General features: G+C 45.9%; 1 protein-coding gene across 2 annotated transcripts; it reads left to right on the forward strand.

Moving 5' to 3' along the window:
- The first annotated feature begins 1,982 nt into the window (after window positions 1-1,982).
- On the forward strand, window positions 1,983-23,354 carry LOC119401737 (venom metalloproteinase antarease-like TtrivMP_A). 2 transcript variants are annotated; one of them, XM_037668681.2, is made up of 13 exons: window positions 1,983-2,078; window positions 3,872-4,044; window positions 5,671-5,763; window positions 10,565-10,703; window positions 11,859-12,016; window positions 13,130-13,201; window positions 13,322-13,458; window positions 13,564-13,613; window positions 15,496-15,604; window positions 17,865-18,026; window positions 19,490-19,628; window positions 21,061-21,201; window positions 23,023-23,354. In XM_037668681.2, exons 1-13 carry the CDS (start codon window positions 2,021-2,023, stop codon window positions 23,254-23,256), a joined length of 1,665 nt encoding a protein of 554 aa, XP_037524609.1. In that variant the 5' UTR covers window positions 1,983-2,020; the 3' UTR covers window positions 23,257-23,354. The 2 variants fall into 2 exon arrangements, with proteins under 2 accessions (XP_037524609.1, XP_037524610.1); XM_037668682.2 differs by lacking the exon at window positions 13,130-13,201.
- Window positions 23,355-25,076: the final 1,722 nt, after the last annotated feature.

The following is a 25,076-nucleotide window of genomic DNA, read 5'->3' on the forward strand; positions in this document are numbered from 1 at the left end:
TGGTGTCCAAAGCCACACTTTGTCCCCTTTTTCGTACGACACGTCCTTGTGTCGCGAATCGTAGGCGAACTTGGAGCGGTCCTGGGACGCCAACGTACGGAGCTGAGCAATGCGACGTGCTTCTTCTGCGCGGCAGAGAGTCTGGGCAATAGAAGAGTCCGCACGAGCGTTTAAAGGTAGAATGGTGTCAAGGAAGCTTCGGGGTGGTCTAACATAAAGAAGATAGAATGGACTGTAACCAGAGGCTTCATGCTTTGCAGTGTTGTAGGCGTAGGTGATAAAGGGCAAGATGTCATCCCAATTTTTGTGCCTGGAATCGACGTACATCGAAAGCATGTTGGTCAATGTCCTGTTGGTGCGCTCGACGAGACCGTTTGTCTGCGGGTGATACGGGGTTGCGTGGCGAAACTGACAAGCACAGAGACGCAAGAGCTCTTCTACTACATCGTCTTCAGCTACATACCCCGCACCTCCACCAAAAACTGTTACGATGGGGTGTGTTTATTTACAAGTGAATAGATGAAAGGGACGAAGGGTTGCCGCGCTGACACCGAGTTGCTTCGAAGACAGCCGCACTTCGTTCTCCTCTTCCTTCCCCTCCGTTGTCGCTTCAGCGTAACAATATATTGCCTGAGAATTATTCTTACTGTTCGTTCACACTATAACTGAAGATGTAAGTTCTTGTACGCCGACCTCTTACTTACCTGTTACAAAGGCAGATAGGGCCCCACACTTTTGATCTGTTGAACGCCCGCGGTGGGCAAGTAAACGGCGTGCTGCCAGAGGCAGTGTTTTCGCGGCGCGGGTTGCCGCATTCTGCGAGAGATGACATCAGGATGCGTGCGGCGCACCAGCTTGCTGTGGCGTCGTGGCTGGATCGGCTGCATACGCTAGGCAAAGCCGAAGACTTATCTCGCACATTGACATCAACAATGACGTCCATATGGATGAATGCACAGTGTAGTGTGGTGTAGTTTGTTAGGGTGCGTCTTTGCGCAAATGCGCAAGATTCTGGCTAGTATAATCTCCAACCTATCGGCCGTACCGGTAGACATTTCATGCTTACATCTACTCTCGATTATGAGAGCCGGCCATTTTTTTAGCAGCGAAGCTCCTTAGGCTCGACCCCGCCGTCGCCGTCGAAGCTCCTTTCTCTTAAGCATCGCTTTAGGTTGCAGTGGTCGGTGATTTAATAGGAAATGTTTAGGCCTTGAGCGGTTTTGTTCTAGCTCACCAGAAATTCGAGGTTAAAAGAAATAAGCTCTGTGCACAACTGGTTATAATGGTCGTCTTCACTTTCACCACCTTCATCGTGGATTGTGAAATGACAACCATTGTTCTAGCGCACTACGGGCGCTTTGTTGAAGGTAGTAGCAGACGCTCTCCCCAAAAAGACATATAAACGCTGCGGCGCAAAAAGACAATGAAACTCTGCGCGCGCCGGACGCTGCGCGCGGGGTTCCGTCGCCGCCGTCGGAGCTCCCCGCCCCGTCACCGCTCGCACCCCTCTCCGTGCGCTACGCGCGCCGCACACTCATTCGCTCAGTCTTTCCCGCGACCGAGCGCAGCAGACGCTCTCCTCACCCACTCCCCACCCTACCGCCTTCATGAAAGCCAGCAGCGAGATCAGGCGCATGGTCTTTTGCGTCCCATTTTTAAGGAGCTTGTATTCGTACAATAAACAACTGCTTGTTTTAGTGGTCACGTACTTCACTTTTGAGGTGACTGTCATTAATAAACGAAGGTTGCTCTTTTCATAACAGTTCATTGACGCTACGTCTCAACGCACTCGCCGACAGCGTATTGTCTTACACGTTACGAAGGGCTTCTAGCGCAAATTTCGCTAAAAAAATGTCACAGATCTTCACTCGGCACCGTCTACTTACTGTTAGCAAATGGTAAAAACCTGGAGAAACCGATGCCGTCAGCGCGGGACTCAAGTCGAAGGCCACTTGCAAATTTTATTAAACATGCAGTTAAGCCTCCTCTACATAAGTGCCAAACATCTACAGGCTCCGACATGGAGAATACGATGTATCTGTTTGGCCTATTCCTTCTTTGGATTCCTCCCGCCAACGGTAAGCCTATATCAGTTCTCAGAATGCTATGTCTATTCTGTTGTGCAGTGTCCTTATTTGCACAGTTGCATTTTATCAGTACTAACACACGGAGCAAAGACTTGAACGAAAGAAGGGGAGTTTCAAGAGGCTGCTTTTCTTTGGTAGACACAACATTAATTAGAACTAACAGACAATCAAGCCAATGAATGTATAGGGGATGTTATTTGTAGTGATTGTGATTATATGTGAAGAAATTAATGTGGACGAAAGGATAATTTGCCGCCGGCCGGGGCCGAGCCTGCAACCTTCGAATAACGCGTCCGATGCTCTATCAGTTGAGCTACGGCGGCGGTCATCCTCCTGTCTACTTTATCGGGTATATCTGTGCATTTATACCTGGGAGTGTTAGTCAGCGCCTCTCGTTGCCAAGACGGCGAGTCGGGAACACACTTTTTCTGCCTGCTGACGTCACGAGCCAGATAACAAAGTAACGTGAGAAGGAACAAAGTATTACGCAGCCTGCGATGGAACAAAAAAAAAAACAAGTGTAACATTAACAGACACGGAAATAGCAGACTGGATAATTGAACAAACAGGGGTAGCCAATACACTATTTGATTAAAAAAATAAAAAGAAGTAAAGAAATGGCTTCAGGTAGGTCAGATAATGCGCAGGACAGATAACCGATGGCCTGCGAGAGCGACTGATTGGATACCAAGGAATGAGAAACGCAGCCGATGTCGGCAAAAAGTTAGGTGGGGTGGTCAAATTAAGAAATTTGCAAGCATGAGTCTTAGTCGGTTCGTACAGGATAGCGTAAATTGGAGGTCATTGGCAGATGGATTCGTCCTACAGTGAACGTAAAATAAAGTAGTAATGAGGATGGTACCGAGTGGCGTTCCACGTATATTGCGCTAGTGATATTATTTTGACAAGATTGCCAAGCTAACAGTAAGCCATGTCTTTAATTTAGGGCTGTGAAGGACGTAATTTTTTGCAGATATGTTTTTAATGACGTACAGAATTCACTTGCGGACAGCAACCTAATTACACCAGATGAATGATTGATGTACGTTGGCATCTAGCGCATGAACAGTTCCATTCAGGAGCTTGAGGGCGACTGCATGCATGTACGTCTGTGTCTTCATGTGCGTGAGTGTGTTACGCTATTAGCAGTGGTAGTAAATGAAGCATTTTTCTCTGTATATATCTAGACTCTTCAACCTCTGCCGAATAAAACAGTCTCTGAATCGCGTCGTCATCATGTTGCCCTAACATATGCAAATGCCAGCAAACGGCCTTAGGCAAAACATTACAAGCCCTAGAGTTTCTTAAAATTACTCACACTGCATTTGTTAGAATACACGTGCGTTGAATGTACAGCGTCGTCCACTCAGGGTGAGCACGGCGCAGCGCGGCCGCGCTCCGCGGAGCGCCATTGCATCCGGCGCGGCCTCGCATCGAATCGAAGCGGCGCAGGCTCACACGAGCGTACCGCTCTTTCTGTACTGCAGCCAGGCAAGAGCGGCGCCACGGTCATGGTGGCTGCTACAGAGCGACTCGCTCCAACGCTGTAGCAGACGACGCGAAGTGTCTCCCGTGGGTCCCTGTGCGCATGCGCCACTAAGCTTCGATGCTCGATGCGCGGCCGCGCCAGGAGCACTGGCGCTCCGCGGAGCGCAGTCACGCTGAGCCGTGTTCACCCTGGACGGCACTGTACGTAGTCGCCTTCTGCAACATGAGCGTCCCCGCGACGCAGCAGTTTATCTCACTGACCGAGCAGCAAAGCCTTTATCCAACCTTTCATGCAGGTTTGGAGGAAGCACATGTCGTCTACCCTCGACTTCTCGAGGAACGGTCCTCAGATGGAGCGATGGTGATGCGGGTGCACGACCACCTGACACTGAACCTGAGGAAAGCGTCAGTGGCGGCGCCTGAATTGCGAGTCCTTACTCAAGAAGATGGGAAGACCGTCACCCACATGGTACGTATATGCCCGCAAGCAAGTCCCCAAATCTGTGAGTGCATCACTGTGAGTGCGGAAAAGCCTAGCAGACGGCAGTTGCCCACGACTGCTCATAGCGCGCATGCGCGTATTCTCGTTCATTTCGCCACTGCGCTCCGTTGTACGGCGCTTATCAACTTGGCGGTCGATGCTCGCGCGTTCAGGTTAAACAAATGGGCGACTGTACTTCGCGCATTGTGTTACTGGGCACAGGCCCCGTCAATCAATTTTTATTCTCCGTGTCCTCTCTGTTCATGACATCTGTGTCCATAGTGTAGCTTGATCGAGTAATTGCTTGCTCGATAGCCGATTGATCGAATGAAGACACACAGTGTAACCCGCACAGCGGCTGGGCAAATTGTAAATGTGCTGTATTCCTGTGGGGCAGCGAATTTGCACTTCTTTTGTTCTATATATGCGTAGGTTGAACCTTACAGTAGTCTGGAAACGCTTACTTGCGAATAATGCGTGGTTTTCAATTTCGCTTGTGCCAGACGCTCTCGCAAAGCGGTGTGCCGAAGATGTTCGATATAGCATGTTCGAGGACCATCCTGATGAACCCCCTGCGCATGTTCGTTTAGCAGTAACGATTTGAGCGCCACGTATGTCCTTGCAGTGTTGTAATAAAGAAATAATATTTCGTCTTTAGCTTGTGCAGCATGTTCTTATTTACTATGTTTCACTATGCAGGATGTCTAGCAAGAAGGTTTCACCAGTGGAGCTGTTTAAAGCCGAAGTAAATCCCTAGGGATCCGTTGTCCGTACTTTCTAGCCAAGCTACGAGAGCGAAGCATGACGAGAGGTACATCATTAGTAAAGCTTATTGGTTGAAAGAGCGAAGTCCAATGTAACGAGTTGAGCCTGGTAGATAAAGGGTAGAGACGTGTAGAGGGCGATGGTTAGAGAGGACGGTAGAGAGGAGGAGAGCAAAGGGCAAGCTATGGCGGAAGCAGAGCAGCAGGTGGTGTGGAGAGGAGGAGAGCGCAAGAGCGAGGCTGGCTGTCCCGGTGAAAGGAGTCGACCTAGAAGGCACTGAGATCGGGATAGTTGGTACTGATCCATAGTTTCTGTAAGCGCGAAGGGCACGTAACACAATCGAAGGACAAAGGACAAGCGCTTGTCCTGTGTCCTTCGATTGTGTTACGTGCCCTTCGCACTTAACGAAACTATGGAGTCGACCAATGGTAGCGCGGGCTCCGGCACAAGTGGCGATGGTGAGAGAGGAGGAAGGGCGCACCGAGCGGTTGACGAAAGCGTAGGAAAGGCGCGCCGATTCCACCAGATCCGCTAGTTAATCTGCCTTCGCGATGTTAAGTCAGTCGAAGTAGTGCATATTTTCCCGCTATATTAAGTGAAACAACCCGGCACAAAAAGCAGGGGTAGAAGGTGCCGACGAGTAGATAGATCCCACCGACCAATAAATAACCGAACGTTTTCGTTAACGGATTCACTGAAAGGTTTTACTGGCGGCAGCGTAGCGTTGGCTCCATGCCTCATGGAGGCCGTATAACATTGACAAAAACACTTCTGCCAATGCACATTTGTGAAGCACGGGTTTTGTCGCAGTCTTTTATGAAATACAAGGTTTGCTAATGAACATTGCAGTACAACGGAGAAGACATTGAAAAGGACTTGTACGAAGACGAAGATAAGATCGCCACAGTGGCCGTCACGAGAGACGAGAAAGGCGTTTATATGGTGCGTAAAATATTGGCAATTTTCCTGCACCAATGCTTGTATTCCTTGCGCTTCGAATCTATTTAGTACTTCTACAGGACTTTCATGTATTTTTGAAAATTTATTCCTCTTAGTTGTTGGAATCGGTGAGAAACCAGATTAATATGTTACAAAAACTTCATGGAGGTTAATGAGAATGTAACGTAATAGTGACGCGCTGCAGAATGGCCAAGGGTTCCACTGAAGAAAAATACAATGCAGACGGACATTCGTTCCACGTATAATGTACCTAATAAGTGGAGTAACTCCTCATATGTTTCATTTGACGTCGCTTATAGACAACGAGGCCAACACTGTGCATTAGCAAGTTTAGATGCGTTTGTTTTTGGGGTCAGTATGTTTATTTATTAGCCGTCTTGTGTGTATCAGGAGGAGTGGAGGTTGTAGAATCATTGAAGTGCGCATTCTATAATAATTCGTAATGAAATCTGCTGTATATAAACACCGGTTTTTCAAGTAATGCGCTGTCCACTTCGTGTTTGCCATTTAAACTTCCTGAACTACTGCTCACCTGCTTAAAAATATGGGCAGTGGTAAATCTCTCCCACAATAAGGACCCTTCCTGTTGAGAAACAACCCAAAATTCAAAGTTGTACATGCGGCGACTAAGCGCAGAAATTTGGCATTCCCCATTGCGTTAGAATATTATCTAGAACATCGCATTTCAACATGCCACACACATTATTTTATTGATTTAATTCTATTTAAAATACTATATACGAGCCCTTAGTGGCCCAGCCTAATGCGAGGTGGTGCATAAAAAAACTTGAAGGGCATGTTATAGAAGTTATAGAACACATGTAGCTCAGTGATTCTATACAGCGCAAATGCCAAATAAAGCGAAATGCAGGCCGAGAAATATGTCCAGATACAGAATTCTGTTAGAATTATATGACGTCATTATCATTAGGTTTACGATTGTTTCCGCAAAACTTCCATTCCTAAATTAGACTGAAATTCGCGATGGATGTGCAATAAAATTCTGTCGGTTTTAGAGGTATTTTATTGTGTAGTTTGCACTTGACAAAAATTTCATGTCCTTATTTTATTACGACGTCGCAGGGTTTCAAAACTGACATCAGTTGCTTGAGATTTTGAAGATTAGAAGCAATGAAAAAGACGTTGCTAGATTAAATAAATAATTTTTTACACTCGATTTAACGAAAGTTTGTGAATGACTGTTTTGTGTATATACGTGCGTTTGTGACTGTGCGTACTATTTGCGCGTATATGTGATCATTGTATATATCATAGCCATCACCCGACTCCTGGAGTAGCAAGCCAAGCGACAAAACACGCTAACCTCTCCCGGAATTTCATTAAAGGTTATTATTTCTCTCTGCTTACTATGGAACCCCTGTATACAACCCTGTTTACTGTGGAACCCCTGCAACACTCTAAGTTTAGGAAGCCTTAAAGGGGTCATGAAGCACCCCTTGGGCTTGTTGAAAAAACACAACCTGCGGAAAGCTGACACGGTTATGAACTGCTCTGCAAAATATTACAGTCGTGCGCGCCGCGTAAAGGCCACAAGCGGAGCGCGAAGTTGCCGTTTCCTCAGGCGCCCTCTTTTCAAACAGAGGCCGGTTCTCACTCTCTTCGGTGGGCGGGGCGCCTGCACATTGACGTCGCGGAGGCATAGCATGCTTATTGGCCGATAGCCGGATGAGACGCGCTTCTTGCCACAGGGTGCCGCCACTTGCCCGCACCGCACTCCTCAGTCTGCTAACTTTACACGGTAGCCGCACTCGCGCATGCGAATCACAGTGGGAGAGCGATCGCGTTTCATGACGCGCGCTGACGTAACTTCTTACCCCCGTGCCATCCCTCCCTCTCTAGCTTCCAGTGCGCTCGTCGGCACGAGAAAAGAGAGAAAGCGCTGAGAGCGTGCGCCAAACCCCCGTAATTCCGCTGATTCTTGACGGATTCGAGAAATTTTTGCGGCAATCGATTCGGGAGGCAGTAAACTCCGATACTAAGGTCATTAGATCATTACTTGGAAAAGTGGTTCATCACCCCTTTAACAAAGTGGCGCTGTGGTGGTTGGGAAAATGTGCTGAGAAAAGGTGTTCGGATAGAAGAAAGGAGGTGTTCCACGGCCTTAGACAATTAGTAACCCGTTCGTTGAACATAATAGACGGAGTACAGTATACAAAAAGCCAAATTCGCGTTTGAAGTTGATAAAATACATCTTCTGAAGATCCAAAACCACTACATGTAGACAGGGCGAAAATACGGAATAGGTACAATATTCATGGTGCTTTTCACGCCTTGCAGAGAGAATTCCATTGTTTCCACTGCTGAAGGGATGTTCAATAAAGCCATTTTGTGCATGAGAATAAGATCTTATGGAGCGATCACTGAGCGTATGAGTTTGTAGAATTTGCTTTACAAAAGAATTTGCTGTAGAAGTGTTATTGCCATGGAAGCGTTCTTTCTTGCGCAGACGCCACGTTACTCCGCGCACGCCTTGCTTCCTTCATACGTCATACAACAAGGGCAATTAATTCAACTTGCCAGGTCCTCGCATAAGCAATGCATACAACTTTGCAATTTTCCGCTGAGATTTACGTAGCAGCACTTCAAAGGCCTGCACGCCTATTTGGCATTTAGCTGAATACGCACCTGTGACGGACACACTTGACGACGTCTTAAATTGAAGTCCAGTACGGGGCAGTGGCTTCTTTTAAATATCGATAATAACTGCTCTGCGTCAGTGTCACGCTTAATATTCTGCGTCCGCCTTTGCTGTTTGTTTCCGAGAATAGCATCTGAGCTTGGCAGCATTTGCTTTTGCACGACATTATCGTACGATACCTCGGACCTTACGACTGCTTTAGGAGAGAGCAGATTTAGTGAACCTTCGATAACTATTTGGCATTGAGAGCTTATGAAATGTTAATCAAATCAACATGATGTAGATATCTTTTCAGTGGCAGTAGGCCTTGTGCTACAATGCCATGATGGCTGCGGTACCGGAGAAAACCAAAAGAAATATAGAAGTCACGGAGACTAACAAGAAGATCGTCTGATTGGCTGCAGTATTCTGGGGCAATTGCGGAGAGGAATAGAGATGTTTCGCAGCGTTGGGAGCATGAGTGCAAGGAAGGCGTATTTCGGTGCAACATGCAACGTTGTGGGTAAGCCGTTCCACCGTCTAGCTATAAGAACCTCTAAGAAATATGAATTGTATACCGCGGCCATTTTTAATTGAAGGAGTATTTGTAGCTGCGTTATTGTGGCACAAGCTGTCCGCGTCATAGGCTTCTTGATTTTAAAGCTTTAGTGGACGTCCGTGGCTTAGGTGAATTGCGTCCAAAATGTCAATCCAAACGTCGTCCAAACGTTCGGCTCATGAACTAATAATTATTCTTCGAACACATTGCTACACAGTAAGCGATGTGAGTGCCACGTCCTAAACGTTCATCATGAGGTCAAAGTGAAGAGTAAGTTGATAACAGGAGCGTTGCGACAATACTAGACAACCCTACACACGAAACACATACTGTATTTACTCAAATCTAGGCCGGCCCCGATTCTAAGGCGACCATTGCACTCAAATCTAAGCCGACTCCCCCCCCCCTCCCCCCCACTGTCGCATATCGACTTTTCGAAAGAGACATCGCCTGTTATTCGAGTGAATACGGTACATGTGCTAAGCAGTGCTGATTAAAATTCACAAATTAAAGTTTCTCTATCTCTTTCTTCGATTCATTCTTGGCATTTTCCGTATTTGGAGAAAATAAGTGCTACCACATTCACTCCATTTACATGCCACAGATATCTTCCAGGCCTTAGGTGGAGAAGTATTGAAAAAAGCGTCTAGCGCTGCGTGCCATCTATAGATATAAATTATGCCCATGACAACGTAAGCACATGCTGATCATATACAGAGGCAGCTATGGCACGTGGACGTACGTGGAGGAAACAGATCTCACCACGATCACAGCGCGTGCGCACCTGCTTTGCCGGAGGCCTGCGTTCCATTCAGTTTTCATGCTGTTCAAGGCAGGCCTGCGCAATTTACTAATAGTTTATCAGTGAACGTTCAAGAGTACATATCTTTTATCTTCTTCCTAATGCAGAGTTGTTCTGAAGTAGAACATTCAGCAGGAATGAAAATAGAACTTCTTTTGTCACTGTTGCCGTTCAGCACGGTAAGCAGTGATACATTTAAAGGCACACAGTAGGTCATGGTAGTGACCCTTTCAATGATCTTTTTGACCAGGCACAAGGGCAAGTATTATTTTTATATTTACTGAAAAGCTCTACAGCGCAAGAAAATAAAAGATCTCTGACTTTTTTTTTGTAGTCCTGACTTGTCACATGTGAGACTCTCTTTAAAGATACACGTTGTTAACTATCTCTTGGAGAGACGTGAGTCGCACGAGCGTCCTAAGATTGCATAACGACCTGCAAAGAAAGTTCACGTATCTCTTTGAAGAGAGTTATATATGTGGCAAGTCAGAACTCATAAAAAAGAGTCAACGGACTCTTTTTTCCCCTTATAGTGTAGGCGTCTTTGGAGCTGTCTTACTTCGGGACTTGTTCATATTTCCTTATAATTAGAGGTGGTATTAGAAACAGCTGAATTGGCCCGGTACATCCTCTGCTTACTTTTCTGACCTGATTGCCACCACGTGATTCATAGCCTGCAATCGCCTACATTCAATGCCCAAGCATGGTAAGGAGAAACTGCATTATTGCGCCATCAGTGATCCCTCCTATGTTGGTGATTGTTCGCCCTGTTTCTGTGCCGCAGAACGGGCTGGTCGGTCCGAAGCACAGAATCGAACCTGTTCCGCTTGCGGAGAGGTCCGAACATGGCGCTGTTCCTCACAAGATCTACGAAATCGAGCATCAAGAAATGTTGGACACAACCCTCCGCCATGCTAAGCTAGGTGAGCAACTTACTAGCACGTGTTTTAAAAGGAAAGAAATAGAGGTTATGTAATAATGGGCAAACGGGTCAACTTGATATAGCTCCGGTTTGCTACCCTCGAAAGAAACAAGAAATAAGAATAGAATGGATTTCAAAATGTGGCGGGATACAGTGCGTAATATCAAGCACGCAGTGGTAACCAAACAAGACATTGCCACAAATGACACAAATTGCCGAACGTGGCGCTGTAGTTGAAAATTATTGCGCTTGAACCTGTCAAACTTTGTCAATATGGCAAAAGCTCAAACGAAGATGGACGCTTGAAGTGATGCAAAGCGGTTGAAAAGGAAATGTAGCTGGAGCCGACGTTTCGGCAAGTGGACTTGTCTTCGTCAAGACAGCAACTTGATTGCTGCCGTGATGAAGGACAAGTACACTTGCCGAAACGTTGGCTCCAGCGACACTTCTTGCTCATCGATTTGAACAGCGGAGCTGTTTAAGCTATCGCTAACTTGTGCTCCGTCATGCATAACACCACAGGTGGGTACGAGAACAACAGGTACGAGCGTTAAACGAAAACTCTGCTCGGCGAAGAGGAGCACGTCAAACACATGAAAGAGAGAGAAAGAGGAAGTAAAAAAGTAGAGAGAAATAAAGGAAATAAAGACATAAAAGGATAGACATAGAAAGAGAGAGAACGAAAGGAAACAAAGAGAGAGAGAGACATGCAGAGAGAGAGACAGAGAAGGGAAGAAAGAGAAATAAAGAGAGCGAGAAAGAGAAAAAAATAGATAGAGAGAGACAGAAATACATACAAAGCAAGAAATAGAAAGAAACAGGTACAAAAAATATACGAGAAACAGAGAGAAAGGGAAAGATAGAGGAGAAAGAGACAAAAAAATAAAGAGATGCAAGGAAGGCCACCCAGTTCCACTCTGCATTCGGGTTTGGCACCACAAGCGCGAAGCTGCCATAATTTTTTTGATGTTGACAATATGAATGTGACAAAACAACGTTCATCACCTCGGTGGAATGCACGTAATCAAAGGGAGACAACATCACACCCGACATCATTCCATCAGTTCTTTCGCGGGCGAGCCTTTTGCTCCTACCTCATTGCTTTAGCACTTTCGCGATTACTTGTATCGTCAAATGAGCACACTTGGTATTGCAGATGAAAAACTTGTTATCAGCGAACGGTGGAATCCACAACCGACGGCAGTTCCAGCAGCAGTTTACATCGAACTTTTCTTCGTTGCGGACGGACCACATTATAAGCACTTCAGCTCCACTGAGGCACTGTTACGGTACTTGTGCGTCATGACTAACTCTGTGAGTATGATAATTCTTGTACGATGTTTCTATATCAGCAGCGGAGCTTACAGATCTGCGACCCATGGACCTCATGACAAATCTTGTAACAAAGCTCTGCGACCAGAATACTGTGCATTGCTTGTTTTGAAAGCTATATTGGTTGAAAATTTGGCTACTGTGACGGCAGAATATTTCCTTCTCGTTGACCGATTCGAGTTTGGCTGAGAATGCAGCAACGTTGCGGCCCACCGGCGGCTCGGTATACTGTTCACTAATTAAAACTTGATGTTGTGAGGAGATGCGAGCACATTCCACATTTCAGTAGTGATCGGGAACACGTGTCAATGAGACATAGAAAAACAGTTCAAAAACAGGAGACACACAAAACACTACGTATTCGGCTTTCTGTGATAGGACGGAAATTAGTAAAGCAACAGCAGTAAACAATTAACCATGAGTACCAGAACAAAATGTGCAGAAGCCAGGGAAGAGTATTGTAAGTGTAACTTCGCATTAGGGTAATTCTTGCCGACGCCGTCCCCATACTCGCCACATGTCTACTTACAATCAAAAAGTGTGTCTTTGTGCTTAAGTTTGTAGCGCCTCTCTGTTTCACATGCACTCAACATACTGAATAGCACATACGATTAGGATGAGTTGTATCTTCGGCAAGAGAGCTGCCAGCGGTCGGCAGAAATCGAGCAGTTCCTGTCAAGTGACCGAATAGAGTCAAAGAACTTTAAAAGCAAACACATTGTCCATATGTTTTCAAGGGTGTCGCTAAGTCATGTTAAGTTATTTCAAAGGAGAAAAAAGAATATTCAAACCAGAATAAACACAAAGAAGCTTTTATTTTCGCATTAAAATTAAAGCAATAAAAGATCTGCCGAAGTAGGAGCACTGTCCTTTTTTCTCTCAAGGTAGCCTTAGGTTTTTGCCGTCACACTGTTCCCATTTGACACCCAGAAACGCTGTCAAGTCAATTCTTTAGTATTTGTCGTCAAATTTCTATTCCTTAGAAAACTCACACCACTTACAAATCTTATTATTCATGACTCTGCCAAACTTAGAGCATCTCGCCGCAAGCCCCTCATGATGTGACTCTCACAATTATTTCCTTTTTCTCATCAGGTTGCCCTCCGATTCCGGGCAGCAAAAGATCCCAAGATATTGCTGATTGTCACCGGTGTTGAAATGCCTGTGGTAAGTTCGTAACATTAAATTTAAGAAGGGCAAATTCAAACATTCTGGCTGGATTGAATGTTCGCCATCGATCTTTTGTATCTTGTATCTTTTCGTTTTGCGCATTCTTCGCATTTCCAGACCGAGCCATACGCCTATCTGTACCCTAACAACCCGTATTATATGTACGACGACGGGACTCTGAGAAAGTTCAGGGACTACGCTTACAAAAATAGGGCACACTACGGCTACCCTGATGTCGTGTACCTTATCAGCGGGTATCCACTCTTTCCTTAGTCATGCACGTGTTTTATACGCAGAAAGAGGCATTGGCATAGGACAGTGTTCACAATATGTTGATTCTTTCTTGTTCTGCAATAAAGCCGGGACGTGTACGCAGTCATCGATGGCAAGGCTAACGTAAACGGCTTGGGTGAGTATTTTTCTTTTCAATTCATTTGAATGGTCAATTAACTGACTGATTTATTCATGTTTTTAGCATCGCAAGGCAAACCTTCGATTACTTTATTTTTTATTCATTCCAGCACCCTCAGGACCTAAACAGACGTTGCATAGGGAGTGGATAAAACGGATAACAAATACGTGCATTTAAAAACATTAAAATAAATTAGTTGCGCGGTAGCCACGCTGATGAGCTCAAGATATATTCTGAAAGGGCAGTCCGGTGGGATGACGCGCTCTCTGCTCTGACGCTTTGAGTGAGGATTCTGAGAGTTACCGCAATGAAGGGCAATGAAGGATTAATTTCTACCAACCGAAGTCAGCTGAATTTCAACTCCTCAGGAAACTTTAGGCGGACTTTGGTGACGAATTCAACTCTAAAGAGCTTGAAAAATGCCTCGGAAATGATTTAACAACAGAAAAGTGTCTACAGAACCTTGGTTTCACGGTCAATGATACTTAAAAGACAAAGCGTATCTTGTCTGCAAGAAAGAAAAACGCATGACATTACAGTGGAACCTCGGTGATACGATCACAGCTCATACGAATTTTGGGGTGATCCGAATTTTTCGTTGGTCCCGGCCAAGGCCCATTGGCCTGCAGTGTAATGGAGTATGGTTGTTGCGAACCGACTTTCACCCAGCGACGTTCGATACGAACGTACGCTACCGCCCAGGTACGAAGAGGTGCTGCCCGCGCTGTCGCGGAAGACGCGCCAAGCACGTGCGAGCGCGGGAACGCAAGCGTGGCCATGCGCGCAGCACTGCTAAATCATCAGAATCACGGTGTAAGAAAAACACTTTTCTTACGGTCAGAATAAACCTTCATAGACGCGTCACGGCCTCAGAGATTGCGTGCGCGAATCTTTGAGGCTCTTATGTGCCTCCGCGTGCCTTCGCGTTTAGATTGCAGAGGACATTAGCGCCATGCTTTTTTTTCTAATGCGTCGGTGCGGGCTGCTGTCGTTGTACTGTCTGTACACGTGCCTACCTCGAGAATCAGACATCCTATGAAAGGTGGACGAGGACCGACAGAAGGCGAGGATGGTCTTGGCGAAGGAGTCAGGCCCCACAACGTCAACATGCGCTACCGTTGAGGTCGCACTTGTGCGGGCACGGCCGTAAATCTCCCCCAAAACATCCCCGACACCTCTGCCATGACAAAATCATAACACAAGACTGTGGTTCTGTAATTTTGTGGCCTTGATCTATCGCGTCAAAGCGCTTCTTTTGTTACTTTCGCGGCTGTACTCTGGTGTCATGCAAAAAAGTTTATTAAAATTTGGGAGGCGCTACTGCTGTCGCGGGTCACAACGCTCCTGGTTCATTATTTAAATACGCGCGTACAGACCGTATATTTACGAGTGTTGGTGTGATTGGCGACATCTAAAAACTTAACTGACAATCATTCAGGGTTCTTCCTGACGTTGCTGCGGCCCTGAAAAACAATAAATGAAAATGTACGCCAGCTTTCTTTTGTCGCATGCTAATTTTCCATGCTTTCTGGTGATACGAATTTCGGATGATACGTATATTTTTGGTGGTGCCGTGAGATTCGTATCACCGAGGTTTCACTGTAGTGAGAAATGAAAAAAAATTTTCTTTGGGTAGATAGCAAAACAAGAAAAAAAGCAGCCTTATGGATCCGGCATTGTAATTCATGTGTAGGCCACCTTAGCAAAACGATGGTATAGAGTAGTTTTGATGAGTTGTATAAAGTGTCAGTATAGATAAAGAGCATATGCAGTGCACCCACTCCTTTCCCGGCGCACTTGCATATGAGAAAATAGGTGACAAGATGTACATGATGTCACCTGGTCAAAAGAACTTATAGCATCTCTTTCGGATTCCCAGGAATTGGCTTCGTGTCCAGCGTATGCACCGCGTCTTTTGTGGCGCTCGGTGAGGACAAGCCGGAATTCTACACGGGCATGCATACACTTACACACGAACTTGCTCACGTGTAAGTCAGTCTTTAATGTTAAGTCAAAATACCTCACCTGTGCGAGAGACTTGATCGGGTTCAATGCGCATGCGCTAAGTTTTCGTATCGGCGCTATCCTGTGGTAACCTATGAGGTTACTGCTGACCGTAGTTTAGCAGTTTTAGTGACTTACAGCAGAGTTACTTGAGTAGCGAGTTCCACCGAATTATTAGATGGTACGTCTGATATCGTTCCGGCATGCTGTCCACTCTTTCACTATAATGAACCTTTTCCGGGACCGAACAGCGCTTTCAGTGGAGATGACCAAAATCTAAACTATTTACCCTTCGCTGCCGATGTGGGCCACAGCGCGCCGTTAGGCAGTATCGGAGGCCTGGATAATTTGCAATGTTGCGACGCTAGGTGTCACTCGGTTCGCTCCTGCCGCCGTGCTGTGGCGTCAAAAAACATGGCGCGCTCTCTTCACAGCCGCTGGGCATGAGCGGACTACCACCCCGGAAAAGGTCTATTGTAGATGGTATACGAGTTGGAAGTTTTGAAACAAATGGAATCGCGTTTTTTCAGTCCATTAGCGTCATTATATATGACAAGTCCCTAGCCGAAATTGTTGAATGTTCAAATCTTTTCGATTAGGGCAAGAGATAACGTGTTCCTTCAGTTTATGGGGTTGACGAGCGATAGAGTACGTTAGTGTTTCAGGTCAATTTACAGCAACACAACAAGCTAGTGTAGCGCCGACGCAACAGTTCATGAACGAATTCATTGCGATGAACCCTGCAGAGTGGTTTCTCTTCTTTACATAAGCGCGCTTTGCATTTTTCTTCCCACTAATTTGTATCAATTTAGGAATAAATGTTTATCATATCACCAGCTAAACAATTTTTATGTCGCTTAAAATAATATGCCCAGCTGCTCAGTCATTATGCAAGCACAACTGTACTGGCTACACTTGGTGAAATGCTATCATTTCTTATACGAATGTCATTGCCTCTAGTTCATCTTAATGAACTCTCAGTAATAAAGTCATCATGTCACCTGACGCACGGTAGGTATACGATGCCGCATTTACATTTACCATATACTGCAAATAAGTCTTGCGTTCTTTGTTTTTTTTAGCTTCCAGATTACGCTTTAATTAGGGATGCGAAATAATCGACATCTGATGCCATACTTAGATGCAGGCTTTTCGAATTAATTGTATGGGCGCGTACATTCCAAATTATTACTTTCCTAGCAATATAGTTGCCATTTGCACCGACTGATTACGGCAAATAAATGTCGAAATAAGCAAGGCGTCGCGCCGTCACATGGCAGTAGCCGCGCAGACATCAAAAGAAAAAACTAAAGGCATCATTCGTGCCACAGGGGAGAACGCATTAAAGAGGTGCATCCATAATATATCACCTTCAGAGAGATTTGTGACCGACTGTCTGCAAAGGTGTCGAATTCGCACAACATAATTCTAAGGCACTCTATATTACATTCCAAGAAAGTGAAGCAGAATATTGTATTGCGCGAGAGTTAGTAATTCATTCTAATTAGCGTGTAATTAAATATTTATTTCTGCTGCAGCCTTCATGTTTCATGCATACATGAAAAGGATCAAATCGTAGACTCAAGATGCATACACTGTTTTTTTATTGTATTATTTTAACAAAGAAAAATACTACAAGAGAAAAACATTGTAGTGCCTTCACTGAAATGCGCGATTGCAGTAGTATGCAGCACACTGAGGTTAAGGAAAGAAGGCACAAAGTTAGAAGGTTATGAATACAGAGGTTTATGAAGAGAGAGATAGAATTTATTAGAATGCAGAAACGTCGGCCTGGGATAGTGCGCTCTCTAGCCTGCTGCTTCGCACAGGGGAAAAGGAAAAGGGAAAAAAAAGGAGTGATGAAGGGTGACTATGGGGAGAGAAAGAAGTGATGCGTATATACAATAATCACGTAACAATGATTTTGCTACATTCTGGTGTCCAGTCCTATGCTCTTAGGAAAATCTATAACCGTCCTGGTAGCAGTTGTTGGCTCCGTCTAATCGCAAATTGCTGTCAAATACCACTTTCACTTAGCATTGCCACACCAATTCCTGCCAGGATATGAACAAAGTTCAATTTATCCTATGCGCAATGTATCTTGCTCTTTCTTGGCCACTAGTCCAAAAAGCTCGCAAAGGCAAGTTGCGTCCCCATATGTGGACTTTGCGCCTCAAGGTGCTATGAAAAAGCTTCAGTTTATTTTTCCTTTCGCACCGATCTTCTTCGTGGCTTCCCTGAAAGTCTAGGTTCAGAGCACGACGGGGAGGCACCCAAGTCTGCCGGACATCCGGGTTCGCTGGCCTGCTCTTGGGATGTGGGAAATATCATGAGCTACATTGACAGAGGTCCCAGCCACCACCAGTTCTCGGCGTGCAGTCTACGACAGATGCAGTACGTCCTCAGGTGAGTGCGAAGCGTACCGGCGATCCGGCCCTGTAGTTTCAACGCGAAGCTTTTTTAAGACGAAAGCCTCAGATGCCTTATCAAACGCGAAAATTGACCGTCGGCGTCAACACCAGTGATGCAAAAAGGATCATCACGTGATGACGTAACCATATGACGTCATTATGACGTCACAGGTCGTCCATATTTGTGACGTCACCATGATGTCACTGTGTTGCCACATACCTTGACGTCATATAATGACGTCGTCACATCACATCGCCGCTTTGTCAGAGGTGGACCGGTCACAGAGGCAGTGCAAAACAAGGTGCGGTGCAGAAAGCTTGCAATGCCTCCGATCCTGGAAGTAGTGCAAAACCACGTTAGGGGCAGAAAGCCTTCGGAGGTAGGCGAGGAAGGATAAATACGTCGAATGAAAAATAAAAATAAAATGGCTTTCGCCTTCTAGTCGTCTTAATTGAATGCATAAGAGCCCGTGTGAGTTTTCTTGCCTGTGGCACCTCTCCTGAATGGTGGGTGTTTTTGAACGCGCGTACGTCAGATGTTTTGAAGCGTTGAACATGCCATCAATTATCGATATGTCTCTAATGATTCTTTGTACATTACACATCTCTTTGCAATGCTTTCTTCCGCACTCGCAGAAGTTCGCATTAATTTGCTCGTCCCGCTGCATCCACGTCACATGCAATGACGACAGGTCAACTTGTGTATGCACCTAAACAAGGTGTAAACGATGCCATGGATTGTAAGCTATATGAAATAACACATTCAGAGGCATTGGGGCTATATAAATGATAAATGTAATCATTGAGAGCCGCCTCCATCGTGTTTTCTAATAATAATAATAATAATAATAAGAAGAAGAAGAAGAAGAAGAAGAAGTTGAAGGACACTTTGTAAATTCCAAAGTGTGTTCAGCGAAAGCCTGTATCCATACGACTGACTATGCCATGGTATCGGGGGAATCCAAACTCTTGGGGCGCTTTTCCGAACAGCTTGCCGTGGAACTATCGCCGCGCGGATTGGGAGCCATCCACTCGACAGCTGCAACGAGACGTCTGACGAAGGAGCATTGCCGCACGCGCCATCACGTGATTGCTGAGAGTGTGTGAAGGGGAGAGGCCTCAGCTGGCACCGTTCCAGGGCACGGACGGACGGACGGACGCCGCGAGTATGAGACATTAAAAGCTTTGGCCTTAATATCTGGGGTTTAACGTCCCAAAACCACGATATGATTATGAGAAACGCCGCAGTGGAGGGCTCCGGAAATTTCAACCACCTGGGGTTCTTTAACGTGCACGGGTTTTCTTGTTCATCTCCTCTTTTGTAGCATTTCACATTGCCCCACTGTAGAGTAGCCAACCACACGGCTACTCTGGCTGACTTACCTTCATTCTTTATTCTCTTTCCTCTCTCTTTCTGTCTACCAATATTTTAACTGAACAGCGTCACTTTATTTTCAGGAAAGCGGGACCGATATGCTGGCAAGTCAGAAGCAAGGGATACGCGGTGCATGATACATACCCTGGAATGTTAGTGTCCCAGTTGGCGTACTGCAAGGAGGTCATACAAGACAATACCGCCACCATCGAATCATACAGTGTAAGATGGACACCATAGTACTACACGTGTGGCGTTTTTTTTTTTTCGAGTGTTCACGGACATTTCCAGTATTTCAACGTATGTGATCCGTATAGGCATCCTTTGAGTGTGACACTGCAAGGTACCTGGGAGTAGCATAGCCATACTCGGTATGGTGCCGTTAAACCTGACCTACTAACTTTTAACATACCTGGGAACAGCGGCGCTGATACTGACATCTTGTGAGAGCGCATGCAATCACATTTTTTTAGAATCCGTCTCTCAAGGTGCTTTCTTTTTCTATTGCGATAGCAATTATATGGACACTCTAGGCACATTTTTGCGATCGCCGTGAGGTTGCGCATAAAGTTCAAGGACGATAACATTGCCCTGCGCGTCTTATGTTTTGAGTGCGAGTGAAAGCGTGCGTGGGCACGCTTTCACTCGCACTCAAAACATAAGACGATTATCTCGGCCCAGGCGGGGAGGAAAGGTGCCGGCCGTCTTTCGAGGCACGCCACTCGCATGGGGGAACGCCGTAGGGAGGACTGCGTGGAGGAACTGCGTACTTTAAGTTTTGTCTCCAGACACCTTGTATCTCCTGGAGGGGCGCCACCGGCGCCATGACAGAATGGCAATGCTGAAACGAACTTTCATCATTCGTATAGCTGTCATCAGAATAAACACAATAACAAAGCCTCGGGGCGCCACCGTCCTAAAGTTCCCTTCTGGGTGTAAGACACGACGTCGTACATTTTCAGAAAGCCTACTGGTGTATTGAAACTCGTAAAGGCGAAAGCCTTAGATGCCTCAACAAATGCGGAATGTGACCGTCAGCGTTAACACGAATAATGCAAAAATCGTCACCATATGTGGCACTCACCCTATGACGTCGCAGATCGCGAAAATTTGAGACATCAGCATGACGTCACTACTACTTCACATGATGAATTCATTACATGACATCGCCGCTTGGACAAAGGTGGGCAGATCTTGGAGGCACTGCAAAACCACGTAAAGAGCAGAAATATTTGGGGAAGGATCAATACAACTGATAGATATAAAAAACAAGATGGCTTTCGCCTTAAAGTGGTCTCAAGCTAATGCATAAAGGACCATAAAACTTTCGACACACAAGATTGCACTGAATTTCAAACAATAAACAGTGACTCAAAGTAGCAAGGTTTAAAGTTTCGCATAAAAACAGGCCTAGTATGAAAAGGAACAGAAATTTGTCTCGTCACTTTGACTTGCAAGATGTCAGGTCCGGGTGCGAAATTTCGAAAATCTTGAGTTTTATTTTTTTTTTTTAGGTAACAATCGGCTTCTAATCCACCTCACTGCTTTAATAAGCATAGTACTAAAAATTGTTTAGCATCTGAAATTGAAATAATGTTGATATCTAATGGTTTTAATTTCGCGCTTCCCCATACCCTGCTTTCTTGTTTTTAAGGTCGTCGAAAAAACTTGCAAAGTTCGCTGCGTCTTCTACAAGTACCAAAAGGTGTTGCATGGCGCCTACAACTACAACGAAAAGCGCCGTTTTTACCAAGAAGCCAGTGCTCTAGACTACACGTATTGCGCCGCTTCGAAGGTAACATAACATTCCTCAATTGGCATTGAGTTGCCTAATTACCTACAGTGTGTGGGTGGCGAGTTGTGCTTTCGCAACTTTAAAGTTTTGGCGCTTTTTGCTGCTCGTTGCTAAAAGGCACCCGGCGCACTTGAGAAGTGCCTGTGGACAATCCGCCTTTTTCACGGCGCGACAGCGCATGTGCCCTTTCTAGCGCGAAATTCTCGAAACGCCTCCTGATCGCGGAGCCTTTCGTTCTGGCAATACCAGTTGTTCAGGCGCTTTATTTAGCCAGAGTAATAGTCAGGCTTTTTATTTAGTTGCGTGCGCCACTTTAGGCCCCCTTTTAACACACGGAGATCTAAGAAGAGTAAACAGCGTTAAAAGCACATGGCAATTATGTGATCGTGGTGAGATCATCAATAGGTTCACGCGATTACTCGCTCTCAGAAGAGGCAGGTACAGAAAAAAACACAAACATGAAGGACAGGACAGGTGCCGTGTTTTCTGGCTAAAACACGTTGGCGGGCTAGTTGGTTATCATCCATGACATAGTGAGTAGGCGCGACCTGACAGGGACATGGAAAGGAAAGAGACAAGCGCTGTGTCCTTGTCTCTTTTCTTTCTATGTCCCTGTCAAGTCGCGCCTACTCACTCTGCCATGCCGTGTTTTCTTGTCATACCTTCCTTTTTTGACAGATGAAAAATCATTGAAAAGGGGGGTAACGTTGGAGTCAAAGTTTCAACAAGTGGTCTTCGTGGCAGCAACTCGAACTGTTGCCTTTAAGAAGACCACGTGTCGAAAAGACAATTCTAGCGGCATCCCTGGTCGAAATTCCTTCATCTCTTCAAGCCTCGATCTTTTCCTGAACTTCTAACTTGTTTGGCCTTCATATGCTAAGAACTATAGGCATGCGCACGAGAGTGGCAGGGGGGGGGGGGGGGCACTCCCCCTTAATCACCTAATGGGGGGCGCCAATTCTGCCCCATGCCTTCACTCAGTCAAACCTTTTACGCCATTTTCAATGCGCAGGGTTATGGCTACACGTGTTTTCTGACGATAGTAGTGACCGACGACCCCTGATGTTGCATTCAAAGAACTGTCCCCATATACTCCCGGAAAACCGGGGACCAATGGCAGTTGCAGACTTTTATGAGATGCGCGTCATTGGTTCATTTTCATTTTTGCGTCCATTGTGGAGCTTGTTTTTTTTTTCTTGCGCACTCGGCCATTGGAGGGGGGCGGGGCTGCCGTGGTTCCTCCCCCTCTCCCTAATGGAGAACCCTGCGCACGCCTATGCTAAGAACTATGTACCAACTAGCCGAGGAGCCCGTTTTAGTCGATTACTCGCTCGTGCCGCTGCGAATAGGCCTGCCCTGCAATCCAGCGTCTCTGGGTTTGAGGGGTAACTTCGTTAAATGACAATGTCAATTTTCACGGTGAATACGAGAAGCGCGAAGCGGTGAAGTGCGGAAATACAGGTAAAGTGAGGACTGAGGAAACGAAGAAATTAGGGGTTTCCTCATTCCTTCCTTACCTGCACCTCCGCTCTTCAGTGTCTCGCACTCCTCATCTTCCCCATGAGCGTCAACCAAGATGTTTAAAAAGAGCTGCGAAAAAACGTTGCATAACACGAAGAAAGCTACGGGACAAGCTCATTTCCTGACGCTTTCTTCGTCTTGTACCACGTTTTATGGCGCTCTTTTTAATCATCGGGTATTACCAACTCCCCCTACAGTATATTGTGATACGTGGAACAACTCGCTCGCATCCCTATTCTTAAGCAATATCAATATTTCATCACCTTCAATCATTGATATATTTTCTTTTTCTTCACTCAGGTTTGCATACAAGGCATATGCGTAGTGAAGCCCAACGAGCCATTCGCGGCTACCACTAAGAACTATCAGTCTGTCCCAGTCAAACCTACCTCCAGTCCTCTAACTACACGGACAACTGTCAGCAGTCCACAATGTCCGTGCGACTGCAACACTGCAGCGACACTCCGGCCAAAGGCCGTTCATCCACGAAGGCCATGGCCACCCTATAATAACCGTGTCAGAAATGTGTCATGACGACTACGAAGCTGGGCTACAGCTAGTAGAAATTTACAACAGACGTTCATGGTGAGAAACGGCAGATGACTAGAGCAATAAACACGCAACATCATCAAACACGTACTTTTTTTTGTCTTCGAATTGTCTTAGACCACCACTTTGCCGGCGATGGACGACTTCTATACAATAACATACATAATGGTTGGTGTTTAACTTCCCGAGCACTCGATATGATTATGAGGGATGCTCTAGTGGAGAGCTCCGGAAATTTCGACCACCGGGGGTTCATTAACGTAACCCTAATTCTAAGCACACGGGCCTCTAGCATTTCGACTCCATCCAAATGCGGCTGCCGCGGCCGGGATTCGATCCCGCGACCTTCGGGTCAGCAGTCAAGCACCACCACACAGCGACCGGTATGCACGAGTTCATTGCAGACCGGAAGGTCGATTCTGAAGTTGCGAAAATACTGAGTTGTCCATCGAATATGACGAACGGCATACGAAGTGGAATAGAGCATTTGAAACATCTCATACATGTTCGAGACCGCTGTAAGTTATACCCTGCAAAGGACATCAGGTATATGCGATTTCTTTTATACGTCTGAACATTTGCATGTTGTCCGGCGCGAAATCTAAATACACTGACAGATCAGATGCTGCTTAATGCACCGCGCCATACGCAAACTTATCTGAAACGGTTGCTTGAGCAAGTTGGTTTATACTTAGGAAAGATGAGACAGCGCAAAGTGATAGGAAATACAGAAAGACGCACTGTATTTATTTATTTATTTATTTATTTATTTATTTATTTATTTATTTATTTATTTATTTATTTATTTATTTATTTATTTATTTATTTGTTTGTTTGTTTATTTAAAAATACCTTACAGACCTCCGTTGAGGCAATGTGTAAGGGACTGCGGGTCAAGGCACCCCTGTCTTAAGCCGAAACGTGTTCTGAACCCCTAGTTTGGTGAGACTGCGCGCACATTGCCCTAACTCAAAACGAAGCTACTGAGTGCCGCATCCCCTGTGGACGAATATTGCCGTACATGCCGCTGTGCTCCGCACATCAACTAATCGTGAGACATTCTGTTACAAGTATATGTTTTCGAAGTGCGGCTGTAAGATTGCCCCCTAGCCGGGCTCCGCTGCACCAGAGGATTCCGACATGCTTCTTGCACTGTGACTGTTAAACACAACGGCCCAACTATTCCGCCCGCTTGTTTGCGCTGAACTCATTTAACATCTGCGATTCCATCAGCGAACACTTTATGACACTTTGTGGCCGACGTTAGTTACCGGTACGACGTCACTTGACGTAAGGTTTCATGTTTTTAGTAATAATATTGTATCTGAAGACGTGATTCAAAGGGAGCAAGCATGCGTTCACTAAAAGCGCCTTTAAATACTGCAGCTAGCGCAAACACTAGGGCACGTTTGTACGTCCCGTATATGACCGGCCACGGTGGTCTAGCGGTTACGGTGCTCAACGGCTGACCCGAAGATCGCGGGATCGAATCCCGGCCGCGGCGGCCGCATTTTCGATAGAAGCGACAATATTTGAGGCCCGTGTGCTTAGATTTAGGTGCACGTTAAAGAACCCCAGGTGGTCGAAATTTCCGGAACCCTCTACTACGGCGTCCCTCATGATCATATTGTCACGCACTATAGGCGGTGTAGGGCAAGAACACCGGAACAGCAAGACGCGAATGACAGACACGATCCAACGGCTAGCGCTCCTCGCCTTCGTCTTCCTCGCCTTTTTGGCTTGCCACGGCATGCTGGCTCAAAACACCAGGTGGCATTATTCTACCTCCCAACGGAGCATCGACT

This window comes from Rhipicephalus sanguineus, chromosome 8 (assembly GCF_013339695.2).
Source record: "Rhipicephalus sanguineus isolate Rsan-2018 chromosome 8, BIME_Rsan_1.4, whole genome shotgun sequence".
NCBI classification, from domain to species: domain Eukaryota; kingdom Metazoa; phylum Arthropoda; class Arachnida; order Ixodida; family Ixodidae; genus Rhipicephalus; species Rhipicephalus sanguineus.